This window comes from Ceratotherium simum, chromosome 19, assembly GCF_057802395.1.
Source record: "Ceratotherium simum simum isolate JZ-2026a chromosome 19, ASM5780239v1, whole genome shotgun sequence".
NCBI lineage: Eukaryota > Metazoa > Chordata > Mammalia > Perissodactyla > Rhinocerotidae > Ceratotherium > Ceratotherium simum.
In genome coordinates this window covers 43,792,699-43,806,093 of record NC_141918.1, presented here as the reverse complement: position 1 = coordinate 43,806,093, position 13,395 = coordinate 43,792,699, and the positions used below count along the sequence as shown (strand labels likewise).

Genomic DNA, 13,395 nt, shown 5'->3' with positions numbered 1-13,395 from the left:
GTCAGTGAAAGGACTCTGGCATAGAAACTGCAAGCAGAGAGACTGTGGCTTGTGACCAAAATTATTGAAGCAATCTTGGATATGGTTTACTTTTAAATTTCCTGGGTGTCTATTAAGCTGGCCATAACGCCTGATAAAATGTCACCCAGTTGTATCATTATATGTTTAAGTGTATTTTATTCTTAATGGTTAGAGTGACAGCAAATTGAGATGAAAGAGAACCTAGGGTAAATTTATCTCTAAAGTTGTAGGTGGGTCCTGAAGTTAATGAGAATGAAAACAACAGATTCTAGTAGTTTAGGAATTGATTTAGCAATTGACTGTGCCAGCTGCTCTCTGTCAATAACCTCTTTGGTAGAATCCTCAAGTCAAACAACCAGAAAAGATACGAAACAGAAGGAGACATTTATTCTCCACGTTTAGACAGTTTACAAAAATGTCAAGACTCTTACCTCTTAAGAAGTGAATTTGTTATCCTACTTGTAAATTCTTTTAATACATTTTATAAATGTGATGATTTTTGTCTTGGGAACTGTCTTTTCTCTTATTTACTCACTTTTCTGTTGCTACTCACTTTCTCAGTGATCAATAATTTGGTATGACTTGATGTTCAGTCTTTGAGTACATCACTAAAGGTTGTCGCATCTCTGAAAAGTAATACTGAATATAAAACCTACTCCTACCACTCAACACCTTAGAGAGTAGGCATCCCCATTTTGGTAAAGAATTTTAGATATTTTTGATTTTGGAAAACAGTATCTCAAAGACCTAATTTGAATTCCCTATAACTTTGAATATTGAATTAACATAATTGATGGACAAAAACATGTTATTTGTATTTTAAATCATCTTCCAATGGAACAAGGGTTAAAATATCCATTAATAGTATCATTTCGCTGTAATATACAATACTGGACTGAAGATCTGTTTTCTTTTAATTATTGTAAGATATCATTGACTATAGAATTCTAAAGCATAATATAACAACATAATGTTTGTAACTAATTGAAGTTGTTTAGCACTATTCCAAAATAGTCATATGTTTTGTTCATAACGTGCCCTTTTATATGATTTCTAAAATAAATGCACACACTGCTGTGCAAGGAGCCCTACACTGGGAGTCTGCAGACATGGGTCCTACTTATAAGCACTGGGGTGAATTTGGCAAGTTGTTTAGCTTCTTTGGGATGCAGTGTTCTCAGTGGACTCTAAAGTGTCTTCTGGCACTAAAATACTATTCGAGTTACATCTGTAGGTACAGAATTCTTTAGGCTGAAACACACCCCAATGGATAATTTACATAATCTTTCCACTGGAGGAGACCTGTAGATATTCAGAACATATTGCAAGTGTGAAGTCTTGATTGAACTGTTTAATTAATGAAGCGAACTTTCTTCAACTTTGAGCTTTAGCTCAGTTTTTCCCACTGACCCTGGATAAATGCATTAATGTTCCACTTTCACAGTGTTCCACTCATAAACAAATTGATAAAGATTCTCATAGAAAGAAAATAAATATTTTGGTCTGCAACTATAAGAGATTGAAAAAAAGGAAACCAAAAAATAAACAAGTCAAATTTCATTATGTATTTTGTTGGAAGTATTTGGTACAATACCAAGAACTAAAAACACTATAATTTGGTCTGTTCATATTCAAACACTCTAGAAACAGCATAAAAGGGTAGCATTTAGCAACATTTATTGATTCACTCATTCATATAACCATTCATTTTCTCCTTTAATTATTCATTTCCTTTATTAAATATATATTGATGTTCCAGATTCTGTCCTCAGTTGCTCATAGTCTTATAAGGATTAAAATAACAGCAACAAAAAAGTCTAGACTTGTAAATAAAGAAATGCATTAAGAAACAGAGGATGAAGTGTACACCGGGTACTCTGGGAGCATAAGGAGTTGTGAGGGGAGTGGGTAGAAGAGAATCAAGGACAAGATAAAATGGCTAAGTTTTGAGGAATTACTAAAACAGGTCATGTTTTGGGCAGTTTTTTCACTGAGAATTTGAAATCCCATCCATTTCATTGGATGACTCCATGGCAAGTAGGATATTTGCATTCTAAGTACATGAAACAGTTTTTATTTTTTTCATCTGAGACCATAGTCTATCTAATTTGCCTCGCGAATCTCTTTTGCTACCAGTTTTGGCCTTTGTACTAAAAGAAAAACATACAATTCATATTACCTGTTTGCTGTTTCTTCCATCTTTATTGTCTGCCTCTTGCCTCATCTTATGTATAAATATGATTTGCTGTGGGGTTGAAAGAGATATTGTTAAGATATCTAGAAGAAACTATTTAAGGAAAGTAAAGAAATAGTAATCATGAAAGTTTTGAAAACCTCCCATGTGACATTGTATCTAGAATTCTGGAAATGAAATCAGATAACTAGGGGACTGGTCTTTAAGAAGTAAGCCCCTTCGATGGGCTACTTGAGGTCAATTCAGTATCTAATTAAGGTTAAACAGAACATGGGCACTGAAGAAAACTATGAAACTTTTTAGCTTAGGAAGTGAATATTTACAGATCATCCAGCGTTATGAGTCATTTATGACAATAGGTAGAATAATTGGTGTTTATCTTGACCTTCCAAATAGATATTAAATAGAAAAATAAAATGAAGTGAAAAACCTTTACCTTAAATTAAGGCTGCTCTCAATACATGACCTTGGTTAAGTCACCTCTCCTTCCAGAGACCATTTTTTTTTCCACCTGAAAAATTAGGGTGTTGGAATAGGGTGATGTTGGATGGGTGATTTCAAACGTCCCTTCCACATCCCCAAATTCTATGATTATGATTCTATGCATCTATTTTTGTTAAGTCCCAAACATCAGGTATTCTGTCCTAATCGAGGTACAAGGATAAATGCAACAATGATATGATCTTGAATCAATCTTATTTCCTTTCTTTAGTTGGCTGTTCCATGGAAAATTATTTCTACTTCATAAATTGGACATGAAAAGGAAAAAACACTAGCATTACCTTTATCATTTTTAATCAAAAGAATGTATGAAATATGTATTTGGCTACTATTCCTTGCTTTCCATCAAAGTGAATATGCAAATGTATAATAACACATGGAAATATTAGGGAAGCTTTTTATCAGGATGCAAAGAAATCTTTCCAGTAGAAACATTTTGGCCTGGAGGATGTTCTTTGATCTAAGAAGTTGAAGCTTTTGGTGTTTTAAATACCCTTATAGTAGAGTAGCGTAACCAATTTATACTCAATAATCCATTTGCTTAAAATTTTTCTAAAAATCATGAAAAAAATCTTGAGAATCAATTGCCAATAAGATATATTATTGGAATAACCCAATAAAGTAAGTGTGGTTTCTTCTTTAGTGTTCTCTAAATAAGTCCTGCAGCAAAATTGAAAACTATTATAATTCAAGTGACAATGACTAAGAGATCAGGCCATATACAGTAACTAGCTGGGTAAATGGAAAATTTACCCTTATTTGGATGTTATACTTCTCGTTTGTTTCCAGATGCTCAAGTCAAACTATCATTCATCCTTGATTTCTTTTTCTCACTTCTCACATCAAATTCATTAAAAAATCCTATTAGGTTTACGTCAAAATATTCTCTGAATCCGTCTACTTATCTACAACTTTTATGGTTTTCATTGACCATATATTTAAAATTATCACCTATTACTCTGAATAGTATTCCTTCTTGCCCTTCTTTGATACGTCTTTTATAGAATATTTATTTCCATTTTACTTATTTAGTTGTTATTTTTTGTCTCTGCCCACTAGAATCTCAGCTCCATGAAATAGGAGCAATTTTTTGCCTGTATTGTTCACTGCTATAACTCCATATCCTAGGAAAGTGCCTAGTATGCAGTAGGTACTCAATAAATGTTTGTTGCATGAATGACCGAATCTCCACTGCAATCCACCTAGTCCAAGCCCACATCACATCTCACTTGGGTTATTTTAATAGTTCCCAGCTGTTCTGCTGCCTTTCCTATCCTTTGCTCTACATTGTTTTTGTTCACAGTAGCCAGTGATCTTTTAAAAACCTACTTGTTATACTAAAAGCCTTCAAAAGCTTACTATTGCCCTAGGGACAAATCCAAACTCATTGGAACAGCCTAGAATGCTCTGATATGAGCTTGTCTCTTGTCTCCAGCCCCGATGAGCTTCAAGCAAGCCAGGCTGGTTCCAAGCATAGTCTTTGCGACTTGCTTTTTCCTGTCAGGAATTCTTTCATCAGAGGTCTCCCTGAGGTTTGCTCCTTTGTATTCAAGTCAGAATTCAAGTATCTCCCCCTTGGAGAGAGGGCCACTTCATACATTATGCACTTGTTGTGCAGTTTGTGTACTTATACAAAGCTCCCCCCCCAGGCTGCCCCCCTCCCCAAGATAGCACGCCTTGGACGGGGGTTACAACTGCCTAGGGGAAAAGCTGCCTCTTAATTTTGCACTAAGCAGTTCCTTCTGGCCAAACCTTGTCATCATGGACTGCACACATGCAGAGAGGACACATTTTTCTAATTTGCACAGATCTCCCTATAGGTTAGTGGAGTTCTGCTTAGTGGTGGCCCTGCTCTGCCTTCACTATCCAGTTTAGTATGACCTCTTTCCCCCAGTCATTCTCTGCCTCACCACTCTGTTTTGATATCCCTACTTGTCTGAGATCTGAAATTATCTCTTGCTCATTTATTGCCTATCTCCTGCATCTCTAATGTAAGCTGCATAACAACAGGGTCCTTCTCTATTTTCACTGTGGTTCCTGAGTGATTTCATTTGTACGGTTATCTCCGTGAGGACTCGCAATAACTCAGCTGGAGCAGACATGATTGTTCTCATTCTGCCTTGAAACAACTGAGACCTCAGTTAAGTGATAATTGCTTGTTCACTGTCTGTCCTTCTACAAGACCAAGTACAAAGTGTGCATAGTACATGTGTAGAATTTATCAATACATAAGCGGGAAGTATAAAGATGCCTATGACTGGAGTAAAAACCTCCTTGATCACCCATCTCATACACGCTCCTGAACTTCTCCAGATGATTCCTTATCGGTGAGGTCCCCATTTCATAGCCAAATTCGCAAATTTGGGTTATTGTATGACTGGTGTCTCAAGTGTTGGTTTGTTTTTAATACATGGGGTGGGAAAGGGAGGAGTGGTTGACACCCCAAATCCTTCTGGTCCCTTCCCTCCATTTGTAAGTGGCCCAAAAGTACAAGGCAAGAGAAAGAGACAATCAGTAAGGAAACTTGAAAGTCAAGGTGTCCTTATTTTAATAAAAGACACTAGCAGAATCACACGTCTCTGCTTAAAATATAAAATCATGTTTGCATTTAATTTAGTATTTGTTCAATTCTAAACTTTAAAAATATTATCCTACATGTTACAAAAATAGTCTAGGAACCTTGCACCGATGTATAAAAGTAATATCTTTGTTGTAACAAACTTGCCTATCATTTCCTTTCTAAATCTTCCTACTTTACATTTAGTCATAGATTTACAAATGCCGTTTAGAACCTGAAAGAATGAATTGGGATAGAAATTTGTAATGATTTTACACTTTGTGTTTTTTTAAAAATGTAAATGAATTTTAACTCAATGATCACTTACTAGAGGGACACCTTCTCCATCCCAGCATCTTTTGCCACTCCTTGTTTACAGTGCAGGAGGCCTTTCAAAGAGTTTGTTGTCTTCCGGGTGTAGTCAGTACCTCCAGGAAAATGCAATAGAGACCTAAGGAATAAAGTGTCTATCAGGAATTAGAGAAAAAAATATCCTCAATGTATGTTTCAAGATTTAGGGAGTAGATTCAGTTGTCTGAAAATGGTTTTCAACCAGGGAATCTCCTTTGGTAAAGAAACTAGATAAATTAAACTTTTGTATAGTGAATTGTTTTTTACTTCATGTAATCTGAATTCACCTCAGAGCCTCCTACTTGACTTGAGATTCCTAGTAACTCCATTCATCATGTCTAACAAAGTAAAGAAAACATCAGTAACTTAATTATTAGAAGGAATGCATACTGTATACTGTCCCCAGTGGAATTTGACTAAACCAAAAACAATCAAATTGACTTGTGTGAGAAAAAACTCAGAACAATAAAATATTGGCACCTTACAAACATGCCATTCAGATATTATGGAAATAAGCCAGCCAAAATCACTCAAGGAACAGAAATAAAGCCAATTCCCTATGTTTGAATGTCAGAGGGATTTTCAGGTAATAGCTTGTAAAAGGAAGGGCACCTTTAGAGTTCCAATTTGAACAACCTAATCTTTCTTTCATAGAGTAACAATTTTCAGGAATTCCAGAGGAATGTATTCTTAATAAAATTATAAGCCTCTTTCCTGTGAATAAGTCCTGCTGTTTCTGTCATGTTTAATTTTATCTGTTGTTATGTTTTTGTTTCCTTACTTCAAAAATCTGTTTCAAGTCCTCTTGTGTAATTAGATGGGATGTAAATTGTAAATGCATTATTGGCAAAAGAATTAATATTTTGAGTATTTACTATGTGTTGAATTCTTCATCATTTAATCCTCATAACAGCCCTAAAAACTATCCTCATTTTAGGGGCCGGCCCCATGGCCTAGTGGTTAAGTTCGACGTGCTCTGCTTCAGTGGCCTGGGTTCGGTTCCTGAGGGTGGACCTACACTACCCATTGGTGGCCATGCTGTGGCGGCGATCCATATACAAAATAGAGGAAGATTGGCACAGATGTTAGCTCAGGGCAAATCTTCCTCAAGCAAAAAGAGGAAGACTGGCAATAGACATTAGCTCAGGGTGAATCATCCTCAGAAAAAAAAACAGAAAACAAAAAAAAAAACTGTCCTCATTCTATAAAGGCCCTAACTGAGGCTTGGAGACTTCATGCGATTTTAAAGATCTCACAGATTATAAGAGATGGAGCTGAAACTCTCTCTTATATGCATTTGACCCCTAAGCATGCAGTCTTTATACTAAACAATGTTGCTTTCATTACAAAATTATATTATTAACATATTATATTTAATATAATTTATTATACAATATTATATATATGTAATATATCCATTCATATAGGAAAATAGTCTCTGATTTCAACAGGATTCTCTGACATTATTTGAGCATAAAAGAAGACTTTTCTACAAGCCAGTACTAAAGTCGTGCGTGATGCTGAAGTATGTTGTGCTGAATTTGTTTTGATGCCCCCAGCAAAAACTTGTCCTGAGCTAACAATTCCCCTGCCAGGGATACCTATCACTGTCACTGTTGAGGCAGGCAGCCACCTGGCTTTTTCTTTCTCTTTTTCTTGTGGTCCTATTTCCCAACTACTGCCTCACAATGACTCAGTCAGTCATTTTAGAGAATGTAATAGAGTTAACTACAGTGGTGGACGATTTCTGATATAAACTGGTTATTGCACTATATGCTGCAGAAGCACCAGTTTGCATGTTTTAAGAGTTCTACATACTTTGGCATAAAGGCATTTCTTTCAACAGATACTCTGTCTGGAATCCCTTCCTTTCCCCTCCTGTCTTTATCTGGTGAACATTTTTTAGGCCTTTAAAGGCAGATTACAATTAATCTCCTCCAGGAATCCTTTTCCAACATCCCCTCCATGTATATTATTTCCCATCATCACCCTGTATTATAATGATCTGTCTACAAGTTAGTTTTAGCCAGTGCATTGGGAACTTCTTAAAGGCAGGGCTGGGGTTTAATGATTCTTCAGTGTTTGTACATAATAAGTGCTCATGAAATTTTTATTAAAAAAATAATGATTTTATACTTCCTCCAGGTAAATCTAAGGATATTTAACATGTAAATTATGTATAATCCCCCATCGAAGGAACTTCATGTATTTTGAAATAAATTCCTAAAGACCGTATCAAGACCATAAAAGATGATGATCATACACTTACTACTGTTCATGGGTATATGAAAGGGGAGAGAGCATCTTAGATTGGACAAGCACCATCCTATGAAGATATTTTTGAAAGCGTCAGTATTTAGAAACAATTGATTTATATTTATGACCACTTATATTTTAAGCTTTAGTCATTTAATTGACTCCTCCCTGACTCTAGACTCTCTCTAGAGTTTAAAAACTATACAATACCATCCAACCTTAGAAACATTTTTTTAAGAATAGCTCTCAAGCGAGTCTTGAGAATGGATCTTTCCAAGTATATATCCCTTTGATTGACAAAGGAAACTCAGTGTGAAAGCTTTGCTCCTCTGTCCCTCCCCAGCTGCAGTCCTGGGCCCCCGTATATAAGACGACACTCTGAGATCTGGAGCCTACATGGAAATCCAGCTCTACTTCTTAGGACCTGAAAGGCCTGAACCCCTGCTTGCCTCACTTTTCACACTGTAAAATGACAATTATACCTATATCCTAAGGATCTTATGAAGATTAAACGACAACACATCAAAACCGTTTGGGAATGTTTCAGGCGTATAGTAACACTATATAAATGTTAGCTGGGGAAAAATAATGTGGATCAATCTTAGTTTTAGTGTGCCCAGACTTATCTTTTCTTTACTCACTAAAAAAGAAACTTCCATGTTGTATTATGTTTTTATCAATTCTTTGCTTTCACATGGAAAAAATTAAGAGTAATATGGATTGATATTTTTCTGGGTATATGGCCTGCATGCTATGAAATGATATGCTTTGTTTTTACGCATGCTTGAACATGCTCAAGAATCAATCTGATGGATGTGACAACTAGAAGAAAACCTTGTAATGAATGGAGACTAACCTCTGCTTGGCATGAGGGCCTAGGCCCGGCATTCTTCCCTTCTCACCACCACAGAACATGGCGTGTGCACCTCCAGTTGCTCTGCCTGCTAATCCACAATTTGCCACAGCAAACTAATTTTGATGAATTCTAAAAAAGGAAAACTTCCAATAAGCTGGCAGGTCTGCTGACATTTGATAATATCTAGTTGTCAGTGAGATTTTAGAAGGCACATATGCCCACGTCGATTCCTAGATTAAAAAGAAACACATAGCGGGAGTTTATGGAATGCAAATGAATGATAAAACATTTTGCAAGCATTTCATATGGGATCATATGTTAGTTAATGTTTACAGTTCGTGGCCCGGATGGTTTTGGTTAATTAAAGAAATCACATGGATAAGGAAGCACTCAGAAACAATTGTGGGTTTTTATACAGTTCATAATAAGCCCAGAGACTTGAGGGAGCCTTTCAAGGTTCTATAAACTGAATATATTTTCCCTTTGGCCCATTATTTACTTAACTGCAGGTCATTTATTTTGGCAGGAGAAAATGTACCTGTTCAATATCAAAAGGCCTATGAGTTTTAACCTTCTTTTATTGCCCTATTATATCACTTGAGAATTTTTAGTTAAATGAAAAAAATGGTGATTTTTCTATATATTAGGATTCCTCTCAGCTTCTGTGATTTTAGTTTCCATAATTTAAGTGCACATTGAAAATAAATTGCTTTCTTTGATTGCATGTAGATTTTCCATTAATGAAGTCCAGTAGATATATTTAACATTGTATATACATCTGTGAAAAGTAATATATTCAGAAATGGCTGGGAAGATAACTGAGTGTATGTATCCACTTAAAGATCTCACCTAATAGCAATTTTCTTCTTGCATAATAATATGAATTTGTACTTCAAATTATGAATTATGCATGTTGGGGAGAGATCTAGCTATTTTAGTTGTGGATATTAAATTTGTTAATACTTTTTTTTTCAATACCTACTCTTGCATTGTGTCTACAGGACAAAGCCCAGCCATACCACCTCCATTACCAACAGAACAAGCTTCCAGACCCACTCTGGCATCACCTACTCTTGAAGGCAAGTATTTGATTTTATTTTTTCCAAAGATCTTCTCTATTGTAGATAAAATAGAATGTAGAGAAACAAAACAAAATAATAGCAGCAATAACAAAATCCATATTTTCTTAAATAGTTTCAGTATTTCTAAGCTACAATTTACTTTTCCTGAAATTATAGTTGGCTCCTTTTTAGAAAACCAAAAATTTCCTCTTAAGATTCTATATTGGTGACCGTGAGCTTCCAGAAGGATGTCGAGCTTCGTATCCTGGAAATCAAGCCAGAAAATGTAGGGGCAAATGGGCAAGGATATGCCTTACAATTCTTGCAGTTTTACCACAACTTGATCAATTTAGTATCTTAAGAGTCTGGTGCCAGAGTTTCTGGGTTTGAATCTGAGTTCCACCTCTTACTAGCCGTGTAAATTTGGGAAGTTACTTAAATTCACTGTTCATGAGTTCTGTCATCTCTAAAAATGGACAAGAATAGTACTGATCTCATAGAGTTATTGTGAGGGTGAAATGGTATATGTATATATGTATATATATATATATATATATATATATATATATACACACACACATATATATATATGTCTGTGTGTATGTGTATGTATATATGCCAGCTTATAAGTGCTGTATATAAAGATGCTACTACTACTAAATAATTCTTCAAAATACAATGTTTCAAGATCAGCAAAATTAAAGGAAGGAAGTGTTATCATAATCAATTTTGCTAGAAATTTAAAGTCACTTCTTCAACTCTTACTTCATTCATTCTTTCAACTATTGTTTACTAAATCCCAACCATGAGGTCATGTCAACTATTGTCCAAAGTACTGGGGATTCAGAGATTAATAGAAAATAGTTTCTGCCTTACCAAGACTCTGTTTACAGATATAAAATTAAAAGTAATTTAAGAGGAGCCCTATATAAAACACAAGTAATTAAAGCCACGTGCACCATTAATTTATTGCAAGAGTGAAAATGGAAGTCTCCCCTAGATCATCACACTAACAGGGACCTTCTGTGTACACGTGTGGACACCAGGCTGCTTGTCCAAATCCTATCCACTCTGTCCACAGCTACCTGTTGGCTTTGGCCACCCCTTGAAACTAGAAGTGACCACACTTATGAGGATTCATATAAAAGGAGGCCCATACAGCCACTGTCATCAGAGTAAGTGCTGATTGGGGAAAAAAAAATTCAGGGTCCCAGGATCTGGAGTGTATGAGAGAAAAGATTCCAGGTGATCATACTCTGTTGGCCCCACAGACTCCTAGATCCAGGGCAAGGTGTAGTCAGAGGAGGGCCAGAAGAGCCCTGTAAAGCAGAGCCTCCAAGAGGGGCCCTGGTTGCTGGGTTTTAAGAGGTGCACTGATTACCACAATGTGCGAAGAACTGCAAAAAAGACAGTACAGAGAAGAGTGAAAGCTTAGAGAAGGGAGGGCATAGCTCTGTTTGGAAGAGGTGAGGAGGACCCAGGAAAGGCTTCTCTGCAGAGGTGACTATAGAGCTTATGTCCCAAGAATAGGTGTTCAACAAGCAGGCAAGGAAGGCAAGAGCATTCCAATAAAAGGATTGGCATATGCAAAGGCAGGGAGATGGGAAAGAAAGGAGTTTTGTCCAGAGAAGTATTTCAGCATGGAGAGAAGGAAGAAAGCATGGAGAGGGTTTGGAAGAGCCGACAGAGAGGCATGCAGAGGGCAGAGCATGACGTACCTTGTAGGCTAAGCTTGGGATTTATTTTTATCTTTAAAGTTTTATTATAAAACATTGAATAGTAAAATAAACCCCCAATATACTTAGCCTGCAGATGCATTTATCCACATTTTCTATTCTTACCTATCTAACCCTTCTCTTCTTTCCTTCTTTTCTTCCTTTTTCTTTCTGATTGTGTTTTTGTTTTTTTTGCGAATCCTTAACATCATGTTATTTCACCCAGCTGAGGAATTCTTATTTTCTTTTCAAATTTTGTTACATCTACACGGTTCAAAATTTAAAAGTTACAAAAATTATGTAGGGTAAAAAGTCTTCCTCCTGGCCCTATCCACCAACTACCCAGGTCTCCTCCTTCAAGGCAACCAATGTTAGTTACTTGTGTTACCTTCCAGAGGTATTTTGTGCAGATACAAGCACAGATATTTCCACTTCAGCTAAGAGATATTTATTTTTTTTCTATAGAAGATGGGGAATTTGCCATTGATGGAATAGACATGTTCATTTAGAAAGATCAACTTGACCATCATCCAGCTAAGCTAGATTGGTGGTGTGAAATTGGTTGCAGGCACTTGGGCAAAGAATGGTCCAAAGAAGTTGTAAAGCCTAAATTAAAAAGTGCTGTAGTAGATGGAGAAAAGCAGATGAATCAGAAAGATATTTGGAAAGAGAATCAATTGGTCTAAGTATCTGATGGGATATAGGTGCAGAATTTGAACAAGGAATTAGAAGGACTCCAGGCTTCCTGAATTAGGTGCCCAAGTGGACAGGGATGCCAGTAACTAAGATGCGAAACCATTGAAATAAAACAGGTTCGGTGAGGAGGAGCAGGAAGGTGAGGGGTTCAGATTGGGACGTTAGAGTTTACCATGGGACATCCAGGTACAATTACTGAGCAGACAATTCTAAATTGGCACATGGAACTCAAGAAAATATTATATGGCTGTTCCCGGGAATTATACATTCATGTAAGCTGTTCTATCCTCTCCACCTTACTTATCTTTTCTCCTCCAAACCCCATTCCCAGATGAATCTCCAATAATGAGGAGGAAATCTCTGAGAAGTTCAGTTCATTTCTTCTATCTTCCAAACCCCTCCTACAAAGGTGATCCAGGCCGTATTGATCATTTCTTGTTACTTAGAGAGATGGTGGGTGCCCTGTGCCTTGAAACATAGTATAGCGATTAGCAGCCTGTGCTCTAAAATCACACAGATCTGGGTCCAAATTCTGGTTATGCCATTTTCTACTTGCGTGATTTTAAGTATGATACCTAAACTTTTAGTTTCTTTATTAGTAAAATACTGATACTCATATTACCTACCACAAAGGGGTGTCATAAAGATAGAATAAAACTAAAATAATTCAATTTTTATTGTTGTATTTGATACTGATGAACTTAGGAAGTTCTCCTTTGACTGCATTTTATTGACTTAAAACAACTTTTCACAAAGAATAAGTTGTAGATCATCAGCATCAAAATCAACAGTAAAGCTTTTTAAAACTGCATATTCCCATCACATCTTGGAGCTAGTGAATCAGATTCTCTGGCAATTCAAAGAAAAATCTATATTTTTAACAAGCTTCTCACTTGACCCTTGTACACATTAAACTTTGGGAACCATTGGTTTGTGTCTATGTGTAGCAAATCTTAAAGATCCAACTAACTGTTTTCGACTAAACATCTGAAATTGGTAGCCGGTTCAAATAGTCTTTTATTTATTTTTATTTTTTAATTAAATCTGATTGCCTTGGTGAGAGATGGATTTTCCAATTGACCACAGACTCCAACAATCTTTTTGGCTATATATTTCTGTTTCACACAGTCAATAGCCAGGGAAGGATTTGAGTAGCTGGACAGGTGAAGCTTACCTAAGGTTGTGTT

The 13,395-nt window shown here is 36.2% G+C and overlaps 1 protein-coding gene across 1 annotated transcript in view; it reads left to right on the top strand.

Moving 5' to 3' along the window:
• TRDN (triadin) overlaps positions 1-13,395 on the top strand; it is a 330,560-nt gene that overhangs the window by 92,941 nt on the left and 224,224 nt on the right. Inside the window, exon 10 of the mRNA XM_087443768.1 lies at positions 9,738-9,815. Coding sequence (XP_087299894.1) covers positions 9,738-9,815 — 78 coding nt within the window. The remainder of the gene's footprint in view (positions 1-9,737; positions 9,816-13,395) is intronic.